We start from the raw sequence: 26,868 nt of genomic DNA, 5'->3' as shown, positions 1-26,868 counted from the left end.
TGTGTTGTGAGTATTTGCAGCGCGTTTCTTTATTTGGTTGTGTTGTGAGCATTTGCAGCGCGTTTCTTTATTTGGTTGTGTTAATTTATTTGAAACGGCAACTTTTTGAAACATTATAAATGTGTTTAATGTGTTTTTAATGTGTCCTTGCTGAATAAAAGTATTAATTTCTCTCTCTAAAAAAAAAAACGTTTAAAAACCTCAGCTTATGTCATCACCTCAGGGTACCACAAGTAACCCCCGAGAAATGAAGTGAGTAGCCGTGTCCACTGAGGTGTGTGTCTCTGCACTGGTATTTTGAGTCACTCAGCACCTTTGGCCCCTCTTTTGTTTACCACTGAGCCCTGGAGTTTGTGTACTTCCTGTTAGATGAATGGAAGCACAGCCAATCAAACCAGGTCAGAGAGAGAGAAATGAGAAGAGGTACTCTGAGGACCATGAGAAAATAGATCGGGCCTGAGAAACTGCCAGCACAGTTTGTTTAGCCTTTATAAAGTTTCTGGGCATTGTCTGAGTGCCGCTGCGGGTGGGATGGATGGAGGGTAGACGAGGTAAAGAGTTTCCACTTAAAAGTAACTATTCGGATGGAGAATTGGAGTTTTCTGGAAGAGACAGCTGGTGGACTATGCCCCACTGATTCCTTACCCAGAATCCAATCTGCCCACAGACCACTGAGCTCTCTCGCTATCTGTCTGTGTTAAAATGGTTTTTGCCTGGTAATTTTGATTACATGCTTGACCAGCATAAAATAGGGTACGTTCACACTTTCCTTTTTTTGGACTGACAACCGCATTTACTTAGAGGTGTGAATCTCGAAATGTCCTGGAAATTTGCGGGTGTGAGTTTGGTTATAGAATGCGGTTGTCACTCTCATAAATAACCGTACGGTATGTGTGAATGTAACTGTATTATGTACTCAAATACAGGACTGACAACCGTATTCTGCTGCTGTGTGAATGTGGCAATAATGAAGTACATTTTGGTTGTAGACAAATTTAAGTTCCAGTCTCGGTACTGGCAGGGATTGTAGGTAGGGGAATGACCAGTGCTCTCTTCCACCCTCAATACAACGACTGAGGTGAGACCCTTGAGCAAGTCACAGACTGAACCCCCAACTGCTCCCCGGGTCGGTTAAGTGTAGACCTTTTTATCTGCCACGGGAGTTCACTTCCACCATTATAACTGCAGCCTATATTCCACCGGATGCTAATGCCAAGCTTGCTATGAACGAACTGCATGCGGCCATTAGTAAACAACAGACCGCTCACCCGGAGGCTGCATTTATTGTCGCGGGTGATTTTAATCACTCCAACTTAAAGACAGTGCTCCCCAAATTTCATCAGCATGTTTCCTGCCACACTAGAGGAGACAAAACTTTGGATCATGTTTACACAAACATTGATGGAGCTTACATCGCGACCCCCCTCCCCCACCTGGGACAGTCTGATCACCTTTCTTTGTTTCTCACCCCTAAGTATTCACCCCTCATCAACCGTGTGAAGCCTTCAATGAGGACCATCAAAGTGTGGCCAACAGGAACAGACTCTTTACTTCAGGACAGGTTTCAATACACGTCATGCTGATAGTATTTAAAAATCTGTAAATTATGTCCATAGTACTGCCTTATCTGTATATTTATTGTACATTTGTAACATATTGTAGACACTGTATATCTTGTACTTACTGCTTATTGCACTTCTGGTTAGATGCTAACTGCATTTCGTTGCCTTGTACCTTACATGTGCAATGACAATAAAGTTTAATCTAATCTATCTATAATACTTGGCCACACTTCACTTCACTTTAGCTATAATTATGGCTAATGGTTTCCATTTGAAATATGTCAGATTTGTTGACTTGACTGCACGGACACTATTGCAAGAGAATTGAACTGAGCTGGACGATGACATCACTGAATCAACAATGAACTGACTTTGATAAACTGACAGTTTTCTGTTTTAATGTCCTCTTGCATTATCAGCACACGTTTTTCCTGTTTAACACTGTAAAGCTGCTTTGACACAATCTGTATTATATAAAGCACTATATAAATAAAGGTGACTTGACTTGACTCAAAACAGGAAAGATCAAGTGATTTCATGGGGTATTACAAGGGGGAAAAAAGTTGGACATGATGACTGGGAGTAACTTATTAGTAAGTTGCAAATTTCTTTGAGAAAGTCATTCCTTCCTGTGTAATTAATTTCTCATTGTTGGATATGATGCAAAAGTAAGGCAATCAAGTACCGAGGGATTTAAATGAAGGCGTATTTCCTTGAATTAAGGTCATGCTAATTAACCAGGGACTTATAGGGACCAGCAAAATATAGCTAGACAGGGCTAATGCAGTGACTGGTGATGTTTTTTCATGGCCACATATGATCCGCTGATATGATCCGCGATGATGTTTTCAACTCAATCTAATACTGGATTTTGAGACTTTTAACAGAAATGTGGCCTACTTCAAATGTGACATTTCTGATTGAAACAGGACATTTAATGAGTAAAAATTGTAGGATGTTGCTTCAGTGTGTTGGGATGTTTGCCATCACTGCACCTGTTGTTTGTGATGTTGTATCTAGGTGATTTGTATGTTATATGCTGGTGGCTATTAGACTGTGGTGCTATGGGAATGGAAAACCTGAAGCTTCACGATCTACAGAGAGTAGATTTCTGTGAAGATACTCTGGAGCAGCTTAAATTCGGAGTTAAACCAAAGTCCCTTTAAGGCAAGTTTTCCCAAACTGGGGTTTGTGAGGGAACTGCAGGGGTTTGTGAGTTGATGATGTTGATGATGTTGACTTCCATATGGAAAGTCAATGGCTACCGGCAACTGTTTTGTTACCAACATTCTTTAAAATATCTTATTTTGTGTTCAACAGAAGAAAGAAACTCATACAGGTTTGGAACAACACAAGAGTGACTAGATGATGACAGAATTTTCATTTTTGGGTGAACTGTCCCTTTAAGCCAAGTCAGTTCACTTGGTGACCATCTTGGAATTTTTTTTTTTTTTTCAGTTGCTATATTGAGCGATATAATTTCATATTTTACAAGTACAAATTTTACACTAAATTTTTATGTAACAGAGCACTTCTTCCTTTTCTATTGCTATTCTAATAATGTGCATATGATTTGTCATGACTCGTAATCCAAATCTTATGTTCAATGCATTATAATGCAACTTTAATCAGCAGCACAGTCATACAAAACTTCACATACCAAGCTAAATGTTGCTCAGACACTCCCCAAGGAAACTTTGTGATGTCTGTTTGTATGAAGATAGCTAATATTTTCTCTGAAGATTGTGGTAATTGTGATAATGGAGGCAGCTGGGGGATAAACACTGATGAACCCGTACTGAAGGGTTACACTCATCCACAGTGGGCACGTTGTTGTTGTTTTTTTTTTCAGCTGGATGTTGAATAACATTACGTAACCTGTTGTGACGTGGCGGCACTATAAGAGGCCGCAGCATGCTGACTTTGTTTTCTCCTGTCATTGCAGATCTCGTCATTAGAGTGGCAAAGGATAAATTCGGAGCCATACAATCCGAGTACCAGAAGGTAAGTGCATGTAACTGTGCCTACCTGAACCTCCATGCTATTACGTGCTCCGCCACCGCAGTTAAGTTGAAGGGACATTGTCTCAGTGCATCTATTATGAAACAATATTTTAATTACATTTGAAAGCCAAGGAGAGAGCCTTGACCTATTATTGCGTTTATTCTGGAAGAGCTGTTAATTGCTTTTGGCATTATAGCATGTAGTAAACAGAGGAAGAAACTATTTGTTGCTTTTTAATAACGGAGTTTAATTAAACAACAGCTCTTGCTTTGAAGTTTTAGCATCTTACTCCTGGGAACAAACAAACATATGGGGCAAAACTTAATGAATCAGTTTCACCGACATTTCTTGTGATGATGAGAGGAAATGTGAGTTCAGAGATGCACAGCCACCTCGATTTATCATTATTATATATAGTTCTCAGAAAACAGCCCTATATTATATTATATTATATTATATTATATTATATTATATTATATTATATTATATTATATTATATTATATTATATTATATTATATTATATTATATTATATTATATTATATTATATTATATTATATTATATTATATTATATTATATTATATTATATTATATTATATTATATTATATTATATTATATTATATTATATTATATTATATTATATTATATTATATTTATTATATTATATTATATTATTGAAAGAAATTAATACTTTTATTGAGCAAGGGCACATTATATGATCAAAAGTGACATTTAAAACTTTTACATAAAAAATGGAAAATTTCCATTTCAAAAAATGCTCTGTTCATCCAGCAGCACTACTGTTCTCAAATGTAATAATAGTAAGACATGTTTCTTGAGCACCAAATCTGCATGTTAGAATGAAAATTCAGCTTTGCCATCACATGAATAAATTACATCTTCAACTATATTAAAATAGAAAACAGTTATTTTAATATTTCACAATATTAATGTTTTACTCTATTTTTTATTTTTTAAAAAGACAGCATTGGTGAATATAAGAGTCTTCTCACAATTGCCAACTACAAACTATATATGCAATACATATAGATATAATTTAATTTTGTATATTTTTATATTAAAGGATCATCACTTAATTTAGTAATTTAAGCTTAATTTAAATGAGAATTTAATACAATTTCACAAGGCTGAATAACGACCAATGGCCAAATATCAGTCTGTAATCATATTCACTCATTCTTTTCAGTTGTATTATGCTCTGCTCTTGTAACACTTAAGAATATGGAGAGATGGATATGGATGTGACTGTCGGCCAAATCCATGATTCACTCAATCTCTGGGACTGTCAAAATGGGTCTGGTTCCCATTACAGATGGGAGTGTTCTTTCTAGTTCTTAAGTGATTTTATTTGCCATTTGTTTGACTGTTTATTTGATTTTGCTTACCATCTGTTCTGTTTTGTTTTGTTTTGTTTTTTTGCTGATCTGCATGCACATCATCATCTGGTGCCTCCCAGCCAGAAAACATTGTTCTGACGCTACAGGTAATGTGTGTGTCCTGCTAGCAGTGTCAAGGGCCAAACCAGACCCAAGTCTCACCACCCTCATTCCTTAGTTACACCTAACCCTTGCAAAGCCCAGCCCAGCACTCATTCTGTTCACATGTCTGTTTCAGTCTAATCTTGACCGTGGTTGTGTCATCCATGTGGAATGCTTAGAAACATTAGACTGATTTAAAAATTGCAGTATATTTAAAATTTATAGATTTTTTACATAGTGAAATTATTACACTTTTTTGCCACTTTCATACAGCAGCAGAATACGGTTGTCAGTCCTGTATTTGAGTCCTTAATACGGTTACGTTCACACACAGTACGGTTATTTTCAGGCGTGACAACCGCATTCTGTAACCGAACTCACACCCACAAATTTTCAGGACTCGCACTGTGTGAAATGCAACCGGTTTGGACAACTAGTTGTCTGTCTCGTCATTCAGTGCGAGAGAGAGCCGCTCTGCTGCTCAAACACGTGTCTACTGTGTGTTGCAGGTTTTCATGTGGTTTCGGTAACTTACAGATATGCAGATATGAGCTGTGTGTCATCTAAAGGTTTTAGATTCAGTCACTGTTCTTCTCCACCGGTGCTGAAGTTGACTGGATCTAAACCTTCAGATGACACACAGCTCATATCTGCGTCTCTGTAAGTTACCGAAACCAAACAGACGGTAGACACGCATTTGTGCATCGCAGAGCAGCTCTCTTGCACTATATGAAATGACGGACAACTATTGCGTGGGTTTTCGAGAATACTGTTGTGAGTCCTGAAAATTTCCGGGTGTGAGTTCGGTTATAGAATGAGATTGTCACTCCCGTAAATAACCGTACTGTGTGTGAATGTAACCGTATTAAGGACTGAAATACAGGACTGATAACCGTAATCTGCTGCTGTGTGAACGTGGCCACAAACGGTATTTGTGACACTACTGTAAGTTTCTGTGTGAACGGGACATTTCGAGACTCACCTGTAAGTAAATGCGGTGGTCAATCCCAAAAACTGACAGTGTGAACGCAGCCTTTCAGGGCTTTTGCTATTTATTAAGAGCAAAAAGAAAGAAAGAAAAAAATAATTAGAGCGCTTTAATATTTCTGTTGTTTCTCCTAGACAGCAATGTGATTACATGGAGAGGTTTAGGTTTGCTGCTTCTCAGATATTTCTCCTGAGAAAATGACCCTAGTAATCTTACATTGTCCTCTAGAGTTTCAGAAGTGATCTCGCAGCTCTAAATGAACTACACTTTTATTACAGTTTATTACTTTTATTACTGGGAGTATGTTCATTTCACTTTTTTCTTGTCCATCCTATATTAAAATCGCAGGTATTACATTTCTCTTTCATCTCTGTAATTGGTAAGATGATCACAGATACACAAATTTCCTCATCTTAAGCTGTCTGTAATTTTTAGCTCAGCCATGACCCAGTAAGAGGAGTGTGACTACACTAACAGGAATGATGTCATCCCTAGATGAACCCGTCTAAAGCTTTAATATGCTGATATGAGAGAAGCACATCGGATGGTCAGTGAGAGGGAATGGCCATTCGTAGTAGAATGGTCAATAACCTCAATAACCTAAGTGTTATGCTATAGCCTATGTGTGAAGTCCCCCATGATAGTCTTAGCTGCTAAGCTTTTGTGTCATTTCCAAAAAGACTTTCAGTTCTTACTCACAGAGGCGTGAGGGGAAATGAGCTTTTAAAACCACCTTTAGAGAATTTTAAGTATGGAAAGGCTCAACCCTTGAGGAGAAGCGAGGGTATTTGGTGACAGACAAAGCCTCTGGTTTATTCAGCGGATTAAGCTTATTCACAGGCTAGCCGGGGGACAGCCCAGCTCATTCAGAAATGTCCATAATGCCACGGGATGTGTGCAAATGGATTCAGTGGCAACATATGGAAAAAGTGTTTAACATTATTCCATCATGTTACATACGGCATGGAAATTTTGCAGAGCATGGTTTAATTTCCCTCACTTCAAAAGCCCTTTAATGGAAGGATTTGGAGACAAGAATATTTGCTTTACTTGAAAAAGAGTGCAAAAGCTTCCATGTATTGTTGTATTTTTAGAAAAAAATATAAACTGTGAAAATATTTTGTAGCTCATTTAAATATACCTTAGCGTTCCTTTTTAAAAAATGGTTGGTGATCATTTAAAGAAATAGTTATCCCAAAAATGAAAAATTGCTGAAAATGTACTCACCCTCAGGCCATGTATCATGATGTACATGAGTTTTTTTCATCAGAACAGATTTGGAGAAATTTAGCATTACATCACTTGTTCACCAATGGATCCTCTGCAGTGAATGGGTGCCATCAGAATGAGAGTTCAAATAGCCGATAAAAACATTACAATAATCCACAAGACTTCACCATCTTGTGAAGCGAAAAGCTGCAAGTTTATAATAAAAAAAATACATCATTAAGATGTTTTTAACTTCAAACCATTGCTTCTGGCTGAAATACCAGTCCTTTATCCATAATATTGTTTGAAACAATCTCATCTACATCTTGGAAGGCCTGAGGGTGAGTACATTTTCAGCTAATTTTCATTTTTGGGTGAACTATTCCTTTAATGTATGTACATGCAGTGCTCATTTAGTGTAATTGTAGTTTTAAAATAATCACTCTCCTTCCTTCCTTTTATCCATAGAACTAAACCTAAACTTTAAACCTGTATAACTTGGATGGTTTCCTGGATGCAAATTAAGCCTTAACTGAGATTTATTTGCCTGAACTTCATTGCTGAACTTAAACTTCTTCAAGGAAACCATCTCAAATGATAACTCAATTTGTTTGCATTTATTGATCAGATTTTCTAATCTGTATAACGTTGTGTTGTGTGCAGGTGATTTATTATGAGATTGGTTTTGTGGTGTGCACGGCACTGGGCCTGCTGTTCACCGTGCTGCTGCCGTTGGTGGGGCTTCTCTTTTGTTTGTGCCGCTGCTGTGATAACTGCGGAGGAGAAATGCACCAGAGACAGCGGAAGAACGCGGACTGCCTTAGAGGATTGCTGACCACACTGTTACTCACCACCACCTTCATTATCACGTAAGTTTTTGTGTTTGTCTGATTGTGCATGTGTGATTGCATGTGTAACCTTTAACACAGTAAAGGCCCGTTCAAGGACGATAACTATAACAATAACGATAAAGATACAGTTTTATATAAATATACATTCTATATATAAAAGCATAGATAGAGTCCACACCACACCACCATTTTCAATTTTTTTTTTTTTCAAAATTAACAACCAATCAGATTGCAATCCATCCTGCTTTAAAGAGCTTGAGGCAGATGACACAACTACAGCATGTGCTTATAATAAACAGAACGCTGTCATGCATTGGTGTGGATGTTAATATAGTTATCTTTATATTTATTGTTCATAGTGTGAACAGGCCTTTAGGCTCTCTTCCAAAACCTAGGGTGCTGCCTGCACACTAAAATGCGTATGCAGTATTTTAAGGTTTCATGAGCACAGATGCAAAGGCTATTTCAAAAAGTCTGTTTCAAAGGCAGCTTAGTAGGTTTTTGGAACAGAGCCTAAATAATCAAAAGCAAACTCAAAGCTGATGATACTTTCAATAAAAGACCTCAACAAGACACTTTCGAGCTTGCAGGTAATCTTCCTGTCCTAAAAGTGCCATGTTCTCGAAGACATATTGTAGACAAGTGTACACTCCAGGAAGAAATACAGCAGAACTGCACAAAAGCAGGAACTCCAGGAACTAGCAACGGCAAACTTAATAGAGTGTTTGATGTTCCTCTACTTTATGCATTCAGCCGGCTGGCTCTTTATTAAAGATTCCATAGCACATGCCTGGCTGCCTGGAGATGGGCATGTCTCCTCATGTAAAAACCTCCCAGGATTTCAACCTTCATGATTCTGATAAAGCCGTAACAGGGGCCACTCTGCACACTCCTCTCTTCAGCGCTATATTAAAGCACATCAATCTTGTTCAAATGTGAGGCAGGCGCCACCTAGTCTCTTAGTGGGAAATTTAACTGAAAATCATTCAAATGTTACGTGATTGTCCTGAGAGGACTCTCACAGAGAGGTCATGGAGTTTGAAGCATCTCCAGGGGAAGTTATGAGTTGGACACCGTCTCATGTGTTTGGATAGGTGCTTGAATAGTGTTTTTCTTAGTGGTGGTAGAAATCAGGGCAATTGTTCTGAAGTTTCATTGACCTGTGTTGTCATTTATCGTTTCCAAACTTTTAAATTTGATTAAAATTGCTTGATAAACTCAGGCCACTTTTCTCCGGGCTTTGCTGTTTTTTCTCATAAAACATTGGGCATAATTTAGGCTTGATGAATAATTAAAGAAGTGACCCAATTATGCCAAGAAAATTCCTCATTAGTGGCATCTCACTCTTAAGAGAAAAACTGCATTTATTAGGGACACTGTCAGCCGAGTCATGAACACAATGGTGTGATGGTCAAGCAACATAACAGCTTGAGGTGTTTTAGTTCATTTCTTCTAACACTTTATCATACGGTCTTCCAGACTTTAGATCACTGGCATTCATGACTATCTGTTTGTTATATGATTAACAAGCATAATTCAGTTGGCTGCAAGTAGTTTCATGTATGCGACTTCATAAAAGATTATCTGTCCTAAATATATACTATTATGTATACGATTATATACTATTTTATATTTATTTCTGAAAGGAGTCACTTATGCTTACCAAGGCTGCATTTATTTTATCAAAAATACAGTAAAAACAGTAATATTGTGAAATATTATTACAGTTTAAAATAACTGGTTTCTATTTTAATATATGTTAAAATGTAATTTATTCCAGTGATGAAAAAGCTGAATTTTCAACTGTCATTATTCCAGTCTTCAGTGTCATATGGTCCTTCAGAAATCATTCTAATAAGATGATTTCGTGCCTTAATAAACATTTCTTACACTTATGTTGAAAACGTCTCGGTTACGTATGGTAACCCTCGTTCCCTGAAGGAGGGAACGGAGATGTCACGTCGGTGACCGACGAATTGGGATATCGCTTTGATAGACCAATCTACTTCGAGTGTAAACTAAACGAGCCAATGCACATTGGCATGCAATTATTGCATCCAGCTGCCGCTGATCACAGCGTGAGTATAATAAGGCAGCAGGTGCAATGCATACCAGGTTTTCGCTGAGGAGCCGAGCCGGCGACCCGGCCACTCAGCGTTGGTACAGCAACCGTGGCGATGGGATGTGACGTCTCCGTTCCCTCCTTCAGGGAACGAGGGTTACCATATGTAACCGAGACGTTCCCTTTCAGTCGGTCACTCCGAGTCACGTAGGTGACCGATGAATTGGGATCCCTGCCAAAGCGCCATGGTGCTGCTCCTTCCAGTGCCCTGTGCGAGCCGCCTGCACCCCTATCTGGTGTAGGCCGGGGCTCGGGACAAGTAGTTCCACTCACCATGTTTCAAAGCACTACCTTACTAAGTGACCCCCGCGTCCAGTCCAGGGACCAGACATGAAGTTTCCAGAGGTCTGGACGAGGATGCCAAAGGGTGCTTCGTCTCTGAGTCAGTAGATCCTTCCTCAGAGGAATCGGCCAAGGAGAGGCTGTCGTGAGGAGCACTAGCTCGGGGAACCAGGTCCGAGTGGGGCAATACGAGGTTTCTGGAGAAGCAAACAGGTCTACCTGAGCAGCTCCGAAATGTCTCCAAATCAGCTGGACTTCAGCATTTCATTCATTAAAGGGGTCCTATTATGCTTTTTCACTTTTTCAACTTTAGTTAGTCTGTAATGTTGCTGTTTGAGCATAAAAAAGACCTGCAAAGTTACAAAGCTCAAAGTCCACTTCAAAAGGAGATATTTTATTTAACAGAAATCAATTTTCAAAAACTACAACGAACGACTCGTTTGGACTACAACGCATATTTTCCGGGATTTGTGATATCACAAATATCGACGAATGGGACGAGACCTGGTTGAGCTGCACTAGAGAAGGCAACAAGTGTTATCACTATGTCGGAGACACGCTAGCTTTCCCAAGGCAGACGAACTTAGAGTGGTTACAATCATCCGGGTTTAAATCGCGCTCAAATTGATTTGATTTTGACGCAATATTTACACTGAAGCTCGCAGGCGGCTATGGTAAGGGGAATGACATTTCCTGACCAGGTGCCGAGTGCTGCCAATCACAACACACACTGGCCCAGCTAACCAATCACAGCACATTTCGTATTTCAGAAGGTGGGCTTTCATTTCATACAGGAACTATTCGAGCCGTTCATGCCAGACTGGGGAGAGAGGTGTTGTAATAATGTCAAATATGTGTAAAATAATGTGTTTTTCGAACAACCTAGTATGAGAGCCTGTTCTAGTAAACCCCCAAAACAAAATCAAGACTTTGTAAAAGAGCATAATAGGACCCCTTTAAATCACCCTGTTTAGTCATAGAAAACCTACATTTGCACAGTATTTGTGCTGTTAAATGTCATTTTGGCCTGTTTTCGGGTTCATTCAGCCTTGAAATATTATAATGCATGAATAGATTGAGATTCAATCTTGGTAATTAATCATTGTAGGCACACATATGTAAATGCTTGCATTTTTGCATTTTTGCATTTTTGTTAAGCATGCATGTCTGAGCAAAGATGGTTAGCATGAGCATCTGTCACTCCAGCCCCAATTAGACTCTAGAGATTGAAACAACTGCATTTTCCACAGATCCCACCCAAGTCCTCTATAACAGTTCTGCGAGTATAAAAACAATATACTGCAAAATCTTAAAATATATATATGGAAAAAAACAGGACTGCAAAGTTGAGCGTGTGAGAGACTTGATGACATCATTTGCAGTTTCTATAGTAACAGCGACTACTCTGATTGGTGGATCTCTCTTTAGGATTTTGACTAGTGTAGTACTTCAGTTAGAATTTGGAAATTGGAGAATTGAAATCACACTAACTTATTGGGTCCTCAGACAGTTTGGAGTTATGAAAGGGGTCCTTTCAGCAAATATGTTTTAGAAACCCTTATTTGGGTTGTCTAGTGCCTGAGGATTGTCTGTATCTAGTTATTTCTAGCAAAATGTGTGAAAGTGTTTGCATAAGAGAGAAACCATGGTTATGGTGACAATATGTCCTGATGTGTATTTGCAGGATTGTGACTGTTGTTTGCAAAAGAGCATTTAAATAGATCCGTCATCAGATATTACTGTCATCAGTCCACTGTATACAAAAGTAAATCAGTCACTGTCAAGAGTTTCTTCTGTCAGTTACGATGATGAATAATGAGTATTTAAATGTAATGTTCAGCTCAAAGAAAAACACCAGAATATTTTGGTGTACAGAATGGAGAGAGAAAGCATTTGTTTGTGCGGTTAATCATGTGTCCTCCTTCTGTCCTACACATGAATGGAAAAGAGAAATGATTGTCTCACACTTCAGTTACCCACCCGATCTGGCCTACTTTCACTGCACACACATGGGGCTTGCCGCCTCCATTTCCATATTCAACTTTAAACTTGAGGGAACTTTAAAAGGAACATTTTGATTTCTTCTGGAATAATGAAACAGTCTGGAGTCTAATTTGAAAATGTTCTGCTTTGTCTTGTCGAAAGTTTGGACACACCTACTCATTTTTATTCTTTTTATATTACTGTTTTTTACATTTAATAATAATAATAAAGTAATCAAAACTAAAATATATTATCTGTTCATTAATTTACATATTATCATTTGTGTTATTTACACATGGGACTATGTATATTTTCCAAAAAATATAATAATAATTAATAAATCAAACCCATCTTATATTTTAGCTACTTCTAAGTTGTTGGGTGCATCCAGAGATTCTTTTTAACTATTGAAGGTTCCCATGTATGCTGGACACTCTGTTTATCCAGCCCAATTCATCCATTTCCAGTTTAACTGAAATGAACTTATAAAGAATAAACTTATAAAGAAATGTATATGTAAACACTAAGCGCAAAATTAATATAAATTCTGTCATATGTGTCCATATTTTTGAATGGTAGTGCATGTGTTTTATTTTGTGGTAATGGTAGTTCAATACATTGAAAAGCAGTTAAAAGCATTTTTTTTGTCTTGCCTTCCAAAATAAAAGGCTGACCCTTATTTTCCAGTTGACAGTGGCTGTCTTTGTCTGGATCAGTAGCTTGGCAGTGTCGTGTTGGTGGGCCGATCACATTACAGGTCTGTTGAGTACAGAGGAATCAACAGGTAGACCTAGAACGCCTTCATGGTGAAATCAAATCCGGTGGGTCATCTTTTGTATAAAGAGGCAGTCAAGGAGGTCCTCACCCCCACCCTGCTCCTCAAACCCCCTTAGAGGCATTTATAGACAGGGACATTGTGGGAGTAGCCCCAGGGTCCAGTCAGGCTAAATACAGCAATCATTGTGGGAGTGACGCTATTCCTGCCTCCATTACTCTATAGAGACATTCTTCAGTGCACTGAACCAACCCAAGTTATAAAGCCTATTTTCAACATGATGCCAGAGTGAGCTCAGAGCCATTTTTAAAAGTAAGCTTTAAAGGGGTCATATGATGCGATCCGATCACAAATGCAGACATGGTTTTATGTTTACACGGCACGATGCAACGCAACACGTAAAAAGACAGTATAGGTCATTATAATCAGTAATTATGTTCCCACTGGATGCAACAAATGCCTCGTTTATAATTATAGTTTTATTGGTTTTGTCTCATCGCTCCGGGACATGGCATCACAGTATGGTAAGGGGCGTAACATTTCCGTCACACGCTTGAGGTATTCAGCCAATCACAACGCACTGGATAGCTGGCCAATCAGAGCACACCTCGCTTTTCAGAACGATGAGCTTTGTAAAAATCGACGCGTTTCACAAAGGCGGGGCATAGAGGAGAAACAATAATGTACAATATGTGGAAAATAATGTTTTTTTTAACCTTAAACCGCATAAACACATTTCATTACACCAAATACACAAACTAATGTTCTTTTTAGCAACATCATATGACCCCTTTAATGAAGAAATGCCAATTAAAATTTTATTTTATTTATTTATTGCTGGTTCATGTGAGGTGCCCTGCAGAGTTTTAGACCATCTCAATCCCCTCTGTGTGGAATGCACTTTGCCATCTTCAAAGCCTCTTTGTTCACTGGCTGCTATGTTTTCCCTGACCTTATGGAGCAGAGCAGATAGTAGCTTACCAACACACAGTGTAGACAGAGAGAGGAGGACATGGGGAATAAGGGGGTGAGAAGGAGGAAAAACAATAGTGCTTTGTAGCTAGCCACCCATTTTGATTATTCATCAGTCTGTGGTCTGTTTCTCACCCTGATACCATTCTGCAATGCCCGCTATCTGCATATAAAGCACTGCATTTCATCACATGTGTGTAATTTTAAAACCAGTTTGATGTTTGCTCTATTTCAGATCCTAAATTGTAACTGAATTTGAATTAAGGTAGCCAAACAGGATTCAGAATTGAATTTAAGAAAAATTAAATAAAATTAAATTCGTGTAATTGCTGTAAGTGTAGTCTTTTTAATAATTTGTCATTATTAGTAGTAATTGTAGAATTATAATAATACAATATATTTTAAAATTACGTAACTTATAATTCATAATCATTTTCCGTATTAGCCTTAAAATATACAAAACACACACACATTTATATGCATATATTATTTATGTAGTATTTATTTATTTTGTGGATGTCCATGTTTGAGGAACACTTCATTTCTCAGAAAGCTTTTTAAAATTTTTGAAGTTTAAATTTAAAATAGTTTAATGGCAGTGCTTAATTATAAAGCTACTATTAAACAATATAACTGTTTTTTAATATATATAAAATCATTAGAAATGAATAGTTAATAAATGTAAATGTTAATAGTTTTGATAATATTGAACTATTTCAATATTACTATAAGATTATAATACTATAAGATTTTCCAAAGTTGTGATTTTATGTGTGAGTTGTGTGTATTGTGAGTTTATGTAATTATTCATGTTCTGTCGCAAAACTTGTTTTGGCCGATTGAAATTCTTCTATTGTATGTCTGTTGAATTTCTTAAAATTGCAATTCAGTAAATTCCTCTTTTGCCAGTTCAGCATCCTGTGGGGCTTGTGGCCAATTCATTTTAAACCCCCCCTCATGAATTGAAAGTGAAGTGACGTGACATGTGGCCAAGTATGGTGACCCATACTCGGAATTAGTGCTCTGCATTTATCCCATCCAAAGTGCACACACACAGCAGTGAACACACACACCGTGAACACACACCCGGAGCAGTGGGCAGCCGTTTATGCTGCGGCGCCCGGGGAGCAGTTGTGGGTTCAGTGCCTTGCTCAAGGGCACCTCAGTCGTGGTATTGAAGGTGGGAGAGAGCACTGTACACTGTTCACTCCCCCCACCTACAATCCCTGCCGGTCCAAGACTCGAACCTGCAACCTTTGGGTTACGAGTTCGACTCTTTAACCATTAGGCCACAACTTCCCCAGGTAGACACTTCTCTTATATTCTGAATGTTGCTTATCCTTGGTCCTCATGTATTAAACAAAATATAACTCTTAACACAAAAGCTGTGTTGCCTACAGAGAGAATAATAAACCGTAATGCTAGTGTTGTCAGATAAAATAGTTATGTGCACAGGCTCATCTTCTAGAGCACTTTTTGATGTACAGATGTTTTGCAACTGTTTCTTTTAAGTCGTGTCTAGAGGAAGTATTTTGCATTCACATCTGAAACAGGAAGTTGCCCATACCCATCTTTAGTTTTGCTAGCTTTGATAAATCCCACCCTGCAGAAGTGTGTGAAAGCATTGATGCATTTCATTTGCAGCACCCACAGATTAATCTGTGTATGGTGCAATCATATGCACAAAACCAACAAAGAGTGATTCACACATTTTGATGTAACAGCACAAAAAGCCTTCCCGTTTGCACTAAGTCAATCATGGCTTTTGTCCCAGACTGCAGTGAACACCTAGAATGATGGTGCTGCCAACATTCAATGTCTTCCACAGTAGCCATGAGCACACCAAAAGAAGACAGCCCAATTAGGATGTGTGAATCATGAATAGGTACTAATATAGGGTTGGCTTTTCCTTGAAGTGTCTCTCAGTCTAATTAAGGAGAGTTCACAGTCACCAGTTTGTTTGAAGTACTTTTCCAACTATGTAAGACGAAGGTTCCTTTGGACTTATTCACTGAGTTGCATAACAAAAGCGCTCTCTTCCTGTATAGACCTGCAGCAGTATGATGTTGCCTCTTAGTTCTCAATAAAAGTATGCCAGAGTATGAGAACGTTCCCAAAGCAACACAATTAAAGCATCCTAAGAGAAGAGCACCGCTGTGAGGAGCATGCATCTAGTGATTGCATTGCAGTGTTGCCCCCTACTGACACTCCAGAGAGTATCTTACTGACAGGGCCATGACAAATGTTCTTTTACAAATGTTCCTATTCTTGCTTTTCTGGCTTGAATCTGATTTAGTTTGTGCTTTTTTAACGATGCTGTTTGTAATCATCAGGGCAGGGGTCCTTTGTGCATATGCAGCCAATCAGAACCTGAGTTCCCAGCTGAAGAGCATGAGGAGGCTGGTGAAGAGTAACCTGAAAGACCTGCACACCTTCGCCAATCAGACCCCAGCAGTAAGCAATACAACCAGAACAAACATGTGCCCACACATACACTATTACACTGGGATGGGTGGGTGGATGGATAGATAAATAGATAACAGACAGACAGAAAGACAGATGGCTGGACAGGCAAGATGGATGGATGGACAGCTAGACAGATGATCGGTCGAATGGACAGACAGACAGACAGACAGACGGTTGCCTGAAACAATGGTCAGTTGAACAGTTTAGATATAATTATATGAAAATATTTAATTGCATAGTTCTGCAAATGAACAAAAGTAATCATCCAGTAGATGTCTTAGTATTGGCAAGTGAGGTTCTATTTTCTGAATATATTGCTGTGTTGTCTCTCCTTCAGCAAATTGATTACCTGATCTCTCAGTATGGCAAAGTGAAGCACCATGTGCTGTATGACCTGGAGAGTAAGTATGCTATCGGTCATCTGGAGTGGAATGGAAGGTGTTTCTGATGTGAGGACTCATATTGTGGTGTTTCTTCAGATATAGGTCTGCTCTTGGGTGGAAGGATACATGAAGAGTTGGGAAAAGACGTGCAGCCCGCCCTCAACGCGGCTCTCAGCATGACTGGAAGTATGTCACTCCCCTTTGTGTTTTTTGTTTGTTTCTTTCCTTTCTTTCACCTTTGCTGGGAAAACTATTTATCATATATATCATATATCACAAGAGAATAATATATTGCTTCTGGTGGTGTCTTATTTCACTGTTTTGTCTTTGATTTGTTAGTTAAAGTGGAGAAATCCATTAAAGGTAAACCATAAGAGACCCTAACTTGTCCTTCCTGTTACCTTCTATCTGTAACAAAGTTGTGATCGACTCCTTATTCCTTCCCAACAAAACCTGGCCCAGTTATTTTCCCATGTGTATTCTTGTATCCTTCCTTGGTGGAACCTGCCCATCATGTGTCGTAAAACCAAGATATCTGAAAGGTTATGAAATACACTGAAAGCTCCAAAGACAATGTTATCTCACCTCAATGGATAATATTTAGAAAATTTTTAAATTAAAGATGCATGTGTGGATTTTATGTCCTTCAGAATTATTTGTGCCTTGGTTATTGTGGGCAGTCTCTGTTTTTGAATGTTCATTTATGTGTGTTGGCTCATTTCCTCATTTCCTGGTTGGTTTCCTCTCTTAGCAATGCGAGACACTAAGGATGCTCTAGAGAATGTGAGTTTGACGTTGGAGACTTTGCAGGAAGGAACAGTCAAACTGCAGGCTAACCTCAGCCTGGTGCGCGGAAGCCTTAGCAACGCCCTTAATGATCCTGTCTGCACAGACGTACGCTCATCTGAGATTTGTCACAACATACGTAGCACCCTTCCCAGGCTAGAAATTGCAGCCAACTACTCATCGGTATTGAAATAATTTATAATCTTTTCTTCCAACATATTGTCATCAAAATGGTTCACAGTTGTTTTCTTTAAAAAAAAAAAAAACATTGCTGTTTTGGGGGGTTTTTTAGTTGCCTGATGTGACCAACCAGTTAGACAAAGTGAATGAAGTTCTAAAGACGGACCTCAGCCAGATTGTGGAAAAGGTATGTTTTTCCCAGATTTCTCATGACATGTTTGTGAAGATTCAGGACAGAACATATTGTATTTCACAGTGAAACAGGATATTCAACAAGAGAAAAAAAATAATTTTATCCATTGGGAATTGATTTGATTATGATGAGTGGTCATACATACTAAAATGAATCCAAGTAGTTGGAGGGGAGGGGGTTGAAAGTGAAAAGGTCATATCCTTGACTGAAATAAGGTCAGTTTTGATTTCATGTTGTTTTGAAGGAGCATATCATCTTTGTTCACTCTTGCACCTTTTCATCTTGTATCACACAGGGCTTTACATCATTCAATGACACTCCCACCTTGGTAAAAGATCAAACCCGAAATATTGTGGAAGGTGAGTTTAAAGATTAAATCTAGACTGGAATTCAGATCTTTGAATTTTATATACAGACCATCTAAAGATTCATACAGAGTGCCCTTTCAGTAATTAAAACATATTTTATTTTATATATTATCTATATTTTATATATTTTTCTACTTTTCACTTATTAAATTTAAACAGTCAGACTTTACAATAAGGTTCTAGACATTAACATTAGTTAATGTAATAGCTAACAGGAACTAACAATGAACAATACTTTTATTTTATACTTCTATTTCATATTTATTATTCTAGTTGAATGTTAATTTCCACATATTACTAACACATTTTTAACATTTAAAGTTAACCTAACTTAGATGAATGCTTTGATTATGCTGTAAAAATTGTACTAATGTTAAACTAATGTTATCCAGGTCAAATTCATTTAAACATTGCCTTACTAACATAGTGTCATATGTAATCATTTAATTGATTTAAAGAACATATGACTTGTATCGTAATATTTAGCATATGCACATTCCTTGCAAGGCCTGAGGAGGATGGGCTTTTATCAAGTTTTTTTTCCTTGCCACAGTCGCCTTTGCTTTGCTTACCAGGGCACATACAATAAGACACAATTTTCAGTGAATAGCATAGATGATGAAATGTGCTTTTCACAAAAAAAAATGTCACTGAATCTGCACTAAAGCATTTTCTAATACTGTTGTGTCTCCTGTAGGGGTGAAGGTTCTGCTGGACGACATTGGATCAAACATCACCACTTTCAACAAGCTCTTCCTGGTTCACAGCTCTCTGACCAACTTCACCAAAATGATCTCTCACACACACTCACAGATCAAGGACATCTACCCTCAGGTTGATCAGATGGATTTCTACAGGTGCTTCAAAGGACTCAACTTGACTAGACAAAAACTAGTCACAAACTTTATTGTCCTTGTTTTCGAGGCAAAAAGTCTTCCATGTGCCCTTGATGTTGTTTATAATGTTTTTGTTTTCAGGTGGATCTGTTGTATTACCCTGTGCTGTATGGTTGTGCTCATCCTCGCCTTTAATTTTCTGGGTTTGTTGTGTGGTATTCTGGGATTCGACAGGCACGCAACTCCAACCACACGTGGTTGTGTCTCTAACACAGGAGGCAACCTGCTCATGGCGTGAGTTTGAGTTTTTACATCAGTCTTCAAACCCATCAAATGGATGTGTTATAAGACAGCTTTGTCTGCACTCATTCACACTCTGCACTCTTCCTCTGTGTCTCAGTGGTGTGGGCTTCAGCTTCCTGTTCTCCTGGGTGCTCATGGGAGTGATAACAGTTCTGTTTTTCGTGGGTGGGAATCTAGAAAAGCTTGTGTGTGAACCCTTTCAAACCCGACAGCTGTTTAAGGTAAGAGAAACGACACAATGTCAGAAGTTTTTGCTTTCATTAAAGCACAAGATGATGTATCGATCATCTCAAATCATGCTGGAGAACATGATCATAGGGCTTTACATGAAATTCTGAGTTTATGCAGCTCGAGTGCTGCTGTCATTAAAACAATTGACAAACCAAATAGTAAGACATTCTAAAATTCATGTTCTGTTTTTGATTCAGTATTTCCCCATATTAAAATAAAATAATAATAAATATTAAAATATGATTTGAACATTTTGGTATTAATAAATTGTGTATATATTATATTATATTTTTAATGTTCATGTGGATGATATAATTTGTAATTAATTTTCACTAGTTGTCTCAGGCATTCGGCACCCATTGTATATATGCTGAAAGACAAATAAATTCACCTAACAATACGAGATACAGTGTGATTATGTTGTGTGTAGGTGTTAGATACGCCAAACCTGGTCAACTCTGCTTGGAGAAACTTCATACCAGGATACCTGTACAATGACCCTGAGATGGACCTTACAGCGTATTCTCTCTACAGGTAACCTTGTTATGTATATCTAATAAATAAAAAATGAACAATTATATTACTCTATAATAATGCTGTTAAGTATTGGTGCTGTAAGTGCAAGGTTTTTTGGCAAAAAAAAATATTTGGACAAATATATAAATTGTAGTGCATTAAAAACTAAATGTTGAATCAAATATGCAAACAAATTACACATTTTCTCTGAACTAACTTTTCTGAGCCATTTTACAATAGATTTGTCTTCGTCCTTCAATAGTCCAGCAGATGGCAGCAGAGAATTAAAAGTATGAAATGAAAGTCTGATCATAATAAAATAGAGTAAGGTTTGATTTCCCCCCTTTTTCTCTCTTCTTTTGCAGTAATTGTAAGGACAACAGAGGGATTTACTCAGCTCTTCATCTGGATAAGATCTTCAACATCTCAGCCTTCTTTAACACTAGTGTTGTGAGTGGATCCAGGCATAGCGTGCACACGCACAAATAAATTTACAGTGACATTCAAAGTCACACTCTGAGATTAGTGATGCTACCGTTTACACCAGAGAGCACCATTTTGAGAGCTAGGCATTTTAAACTCATTACTATCTAACAACAAATGTGATTGTTCAGACAAATTTAAGCTGACTGTGGGCATTAAAAAAAGTTGCATTAAAAGATCATATTTTACCAGGATAACATCTCGGATTACGCATGTAACCATGATTCCCTGAGAGGGAACGAGACACTGTGTCCTCTAGTGGGCACTATGGGGAATGGCATCGGCATGACCAGTGTCTGAAGCACGTGTGAAAGCACTCCAATCTATTGAACCACGCAGCCCGTGACTTCATTACCGGAAGTACAAGAGATCGCCTGTAATGCATGTCATCAACTTCTTTGTCTGAAGGAGACGTGAAACAGGCAAGCCCTAGCTATGGCAAGGGGACACATTGTCTCGTTCCCTCTCAGGGAGCCATGGTTACATGTGTAACCCGAGACGTTCCCCTTCAAGGGAACTCGCACTGCATCCTCTAGTGGACACTATGAGGAATGACATACTAGGGCTGGGTAAAAAATATAGATTTTCTCGATTTTAGTTGATTCTCATTTTTATGAAACAATATAGATTCATAAATCCCAAGAATCGATTAGTCTAGGCTGTCAGATAATGAACGGAACATTGTAGCGTGCCTCCCATCCAATAAATTGCAATAAGCTTTGTGATTTGTTATTTTTGATATGAAACAAAGTCTCAGATTTAAAATTCTGTCCATTTTATTACAATATTCAAATATTAAATTCCTTTTTGGCGCTGTTTAATGTGGAGTGACAGATCTCTGTAGCGCCTCAGTTAGAAGTGGCAGCGCGAACTGATCATCTCCGCTTTAATAGCAGTTACAGCATGAAGTAAACATAAATGAACATCTGATGGTGTTAAAAGAAAGAGTACAACTTACCGAAATCCATCTCCTGTCTCATGTAATCGCTCAATCAGTGTTTCAAACGCGGAAAGATGACAATAGCTTGTAAACAATGTGTCACGTTACGTCACATTTACCACAGAAAAACATATTCGGTGACCATTAACTCATTAGTCAGCTAGAAGAATGAACTCTAGAGAGGAGTATTTTGCTAAATATGCACCATATAACATATTCATTATAATTTTTACTGTTCTTCAATATTTAATTTATGTTTGATTAAATCCGTCAAGTTTTTGTAATAACCACCATTTAAATGTTTATATTTCAAAAAACGAATTGGAGTAGAAATATAATTGTGTAATTTAAAGTTAAAGTTAGTATTATAACTTTAATATTACAAAAACCTTATTGAGTATAGTTTAAGTGTTTGTATACAAATCAGCAAATTTCAACCTTCCAAAAATATTGTTGACTCTCAGGTATATTTTACAGCATAAGTTGAGCGATCTTTTCCTTGAGAAAATTGCCATGTTCTGTACCTGATATCTCATCTCATCTCATCTCCAACATCCCATTCAGCCAAGTTCGGAACACAACTGTCCTCAAACAGCTATGTCCCTAAAGGCAATGAGCCATCTACTTGAAACCCTAATGCAGGGGAGACAGCCCAAAGCATGTGGGTTTGCAGGGGACCGCCTTCTTGAAAATACCCTGATATCAGGGGAGGCAGCCTAACATATCAAAAAGGAACCTCAGGGGGACAGCCTACATAAAGCCCTAGAATGTGGGGAGGCAGCCCAACCCAGCTACCAGAAATATTAAGTAGGGAAAGAGCTCACAACTCATGGGGAAGATCTTATCAAAGGAAACCAGCCACAGCCAGTACCTCTATGACAAAAAACTTCCCGAATAGGGAGCCTAAAAAAAAACTTGACCTATAGCCATAGGTGTACCGTCTAATTACAAGGGAAACAGCCCAAGCCAAAGAGCAGCTCGTCAAAGGGAAACTATCCTCAGACGGTTACCATCTCTAAAGGTGAGCCACCGTAAATACACCGGAGGCAGCCCGACCTGAGATGCTGCTACAAAGAGAGCAAGGAACCCTACTTAAAACCCAAAATCATTGGGAATGGACATCTTGCTAAAATCTTCATGAAGGGGATAGCCATCAAAGGAAACTGTTCTTAGACAAGTGCATCTTTGATAAACTTCCACTTAAGAGAGGTAACAAGAGGGGCTTGAACGGAAACTTTCTACTCCTCCCGTGCCCCTCTTACAACCCCCGTGCTTGATCCCGCCTCACTGCAAGGGCGACCGCAGAAACTGAACCACAGAGTGTAGGAGCTCAACTCTTTCATATTACACCGCTTCTTATTTGTATAAAGAATTAGAAACAACATTGAATTCCTGAAAGGGAAAACATTTCCCGGCAGGTCACTTCCATACTCCTCCTAAAATCCACACAAACGGTCCGGCTATCTGCCTTGACAAACAGTGCGACTCGAACCGCAGATGGTAGGCTGTCAATTTCACCGCGACTGCATCGCGCAGCATGCATTCAGCTTCCACGAGAGCCGAATGTGCTCTGTACAAAGGCTAGAATCCCTCGAGAACCAAGCAAGAACAGAATCCACTGCCGTGAATGCATCGCTATGAGCCCATTCAACTCCCACGAGAGGCGAACGCGCTCATGCAAACACTGTCTAATATCTCGGGTGAAGGTGAAGCAAAGAAGAACCAGGCTTCTACCTTCCCTCTCAGTAATACCACGAATGTATACGATAAGCAAATCCTGCTTCCTCAAGAGTCGAAAGCACTCCATCCATGCTTTTCCACAAAGAAATAAGAGCAATGAGCGCATTCAACTCACTCAAGAGCTGAATGCACGTGCTTCTCGACCACACAACATACGAGTCGCATGAATCTGTAGGTATTAAAGCAAAGCCTCTCAATGAGCACCTTTAGTTTCCTCAAAAACTAAATGCGCACGCATCTCACTCATGCACAAAGTGTATCAATCATACATGTCCTCAGGTCCTCAAATGGAGGCACGCACTATGGATTGTGTCTTAAAGGAAATGCACACCATTCACTATTTTCAGTAACACTCTCGAAAAAAAATGTTGTAAAGTATGTTTTTCCAACCCAGTGTTGTTGTTTTTCTCTCTGTTATTTTGAATTAGCAAAATATCTCAAAACATTTCATGCATAACCATTTGAAACATTTTATATAGAGCATCTATAAATTCCTTCATTTTAGCAGAATGATTTTTGTTTTCACTTAAAATCCTTCAAGCCAACATTCTTGATTCACACAGGACCCAAAAATCTGAGACCACATTAAATGGAATGTTTTAGGATTTTTATGAAATGTAAAATAAAGAAAATCATGTGAACTGCTTTATACAAACGGACAAATGATTGCTCCCACTGTAGCACAGGATGCTCTTTAGATCTTCTCAAATGATGCTGGAGAACATAAATATCAGGTTTGCACAAACTTGTGGAGCACATGCAGAACAAGTGCTGCTTTTAAAGCAAAAAAAGGGACAAACTAAATACTAAGACATGCTGTTTTCAATCCAACTTTCCACAAATAATTTAAATACTACAGAATAATAAAAATTTTGGTGTTAATAGGTTATGTTTATGTATTCTTCATTTTTATCATTTTATGTATTTTTTATAAATATATGTCTGAGCCACTAGTAACTATGATAATAAAAATAAGTAAATATTTTACTATTATTATATATATATATTTTTTTTTTTGTAAGTTATTGTATTTTACTAGTGGTCCCACTGGTCAGACTGTATGTTCTAGAATATTTCCTCATCACAATCCATCCAGATTTCCTAAACTCATGTCAGAATTATATACAGAGCCTCTTTTCTTTCTGCAGTACTCCAAGGATGTGTCGAGGAAGTTTGAAGGGATGAAGGTGGACCTGCGTGACATCATTCTTCTGGAGTCAGAAGGCAAACAGAATCTCATCAGTTTCACTGAAACTGGGATTAATGAGATTGACTTTGCTGCCTATTTGAAGGAGGTACATAACATACATAAACACATTTTAATTGAAACTTTTGAACCATAGGCTTTGGTGCATGTACAGTCCCAGGTCAGATGAGAAACTGTGGGTTCTCATGTGTTTCTGTTCATCTTTTCAGGTTAATAAAGGAGTGACTCGCATTAATCTAGTTGATTTCGCTCGTCAACTTGATGCTCAAGCTGATCAGTTGGTAAGATTTATGAGGTTTATAAGATTTATGTTTGGTCCAATTAAAATCATTCTAAAAGGAGTATAAAATTTAATTATTAATTAACTTTTCCACGACATTCTAATTTATTGAGATGCACCTGTATATTACATGAAATTCAGTGGCATGGTTAGTACCTGTATGAATGTTTCTTGGGCCAATTCTCATTTACACTGTATCTCTCTCTTTTGCAGTCTAAAGGGACCTTGCAGACCTCATTAAAGGGACACGCTAATACTATAAGGCAGATCCACATCCAGCAAGTCATCCCACTGGAGCAGTCCATGGTAATCTATCCCTGTTTCATTGATGCTCATTTGAATGATTATCTTCTTATCCATGAATGTTTCTGTTGAACCGTTTCTATTCTACAAGTGGGACTGATTGTTAATGAAAAACTTCTCAAAGATGTTCATATTTCTGTTCGTACCTGAATTTAAACAATCTCTTTTTTAATTTTCTTTAACACATTCAACTTGATTTATGGCTTCCGAGAAATATGTGAAAGCAAGGGTAAGCCTGCCAGTCATAGCTGCATAACCTGCAAGTTGTTTGCTCCTTTTGGTATGGTTTCTCTGTTATAACATAATGGAAAAAACAAGCATCTTTTTAGAGCAGCCTTCATCATGTCTTTGTCCTAGTGACATGTTTTTTAAACTTCCAGATGTGTAAATTTGAATATTTACACATTCAAAAACTGGTCAAAGGTGAAATGTTGAATTTCTGTCCATCTAGTGGCATCAAATAGAAAATTGTGATGTTTTCTGTCGTTTTCACACCATTGGTTAAAGGGGTCATATGATGCGATTTCAATTTTTCCTTTCTCTTTGGAGTGTTACAAGCTCTTGGTGCATAAAGAAGATCTGTAAAGTTGCAAAGACTAAAGTCTCAAATCCAAAGAGATATTCTTTATAAAAGTTAAGAATCAGCCACACCTACCTAAAACGGCTCGTTCTAGCATGCCCCCTCATACCTACGTCATCTGGGAAGATTTGCATAACGCCGCCCAGATGTTCACGAATAATGTTCTTTTTAGCAGCATCATATGACCCCTTTAAAGCATTTGCATTTGCATGACTGGAATGTTTATTTTCCAGTCCATACTAGTTGCTATACCACTGATAGATATGATCTTACGTGAAATATAAAGTTCATCAAATGATTCCCCCTGTGTGTCAAATGCATCATATAGTACAACAGTTTTGTGTCACATTCTTTATTTATTTGACATAATGTGCATGTGATGCATGTAATGCAACTATCAGGTTGCATGGCATTTTGTCACCCTGCTGATTCCCTTCAATTGTGATTCCAAAATGGTCATTTACAGTTTTTCTTTTTGTACCATTTTATAAGCATTTTAGATTATAGATCATTTGGACATGATTCTTGCTTTGTGTCTATTATCTTTCTTATTAAAGAGCACACTTAATCAGAGCATCAGACTTCTGGAAAGGACGTCCTCAGACCTGCCTGTAAGTTGCTCATTTTAAAACTGCCACCAGTTTAAAAATATCGCAACAGATGCATTTCAGAACATGCTTTCTGATGAGCAGTAAATGCATTGGTTTTTAGGTCAGAGTTAGAGACGTATTAGCAGCCATTGATGCCACCCAGTTCCTAATTTCCCACAATGCAACATTTGTGGTCAATCAGGTAATGTGAAAGAAAAAAAAACATGATGTGAAA

At 38.1% G+C, this 26,868-nt stretch overlaps 1 protein-coding gene across 14 annotated transcripts in view; it reads left to right on the top strand.

Annotated features, from left to right (window-relative positions):
* LOC107694976 (prominin-1-A-like) overlaps positions 1–26,868 on the top strand; it is a 61,345-nt gene that overhangs the window by 28,062 nt on the left and 6,415 nt on the right. For 6 of the 14 annotated variants that reach the window (XM_016494723.1, XM_016494718.1, XM_016494714.1 and 3 more), the window contains exons 2-22: positions 3,508–3,566; positions 5,045–5,071; positions 7,927–8,132; positions 16,582–16,702; positions 17,052–17,115; positions 17,194–17,283; positions 17,437–17,460; positions 17,849–18,066; positions 18,176–18,250; positions 18,552–18,615; positions 19,322–19,481; positions 19,602–19,754; positions 19,861–19,984; positions 20,425–20,528; positions 20,876–20,960; positions 24,822–24,968; positions 25,090–25,161; positions 25,374–25,466; positions 25,675–25,692; positions 26,601–26,654; positions 26,755–26,835. In XM_016494723.1, the coding sequence (XP_016350209.1) occupies positions 3,508–3,566; positions 5,045–5,071; positions 7,927–8,132; positions 16,582–16,702; positions 17,052–17,115; positions 17,194–17,283; positions 17,437–17,460; positions 17,849–18,066; positions 18,176–18,250; positions 18,552–18,615; positions 19,322–19,481; positions 19,602–19,754; positions 19,861–19,984; positions 20,425–20,528; positions 20,876–20,960; positions 24,822–24,968; positions 25,090–25,161; positions 25,374–25,466; positions 25,675–25,692; positions 26,601–26,654; positions 26,755–26,835 (2,039 nt within the window). The remainder of the gene's footprint in view (positions 1–3,507; positions 3,567–5,044; positions 5,072–7,926; positions 8,133–16,581; positions 16,703–17,051; positions 17,116–17,193; positions 17,284–17,436; positions 17,461–17,848; positions 18,067–18,175; positions 18,251–18,551; positions 18,616–19,321; positions 19,482–19,601; positions 19,755–19,860; positions 19,985–20,424; positions 20,529–20,875; positions 20,961–24,821; positions 24,969–25,089; positions 25,162–25,373; positions 25,467–25,674; positions 25,693–26,600; positions 26,655–26,754; positions 26,836–26,868) is intronic. The other 8 variants (XM_016494724.1, XM_016494716.1, XM_016494722.1 and 5 more) reach the window with 6 other exon arrangements.

This window comes from Sinocyclocheilus anshuiensis, unplaced genomic scaffold (assembly GCF_001515605.1).
Source record: "Sinocyclocheilus anshuiensis isolate Anshui unplaced genomic scaffold, SAMN03320099.WGS_v1.1 scaffold226, whole genome shotgun sequence".
Classification (NCBI taxonomy): Eukaryota; Metazoa; Chordata; class Actinopteri; order Cypriniformes; family Cyprinidae; genus Sinocyclocheilus; species Sinocyclocheilus anshuiensis.
The sequence above is the reverse complement of the archived record's forward strand: the minus strand, read 5'-3'. Positions and strand labels throughout refer to the sequence as shown.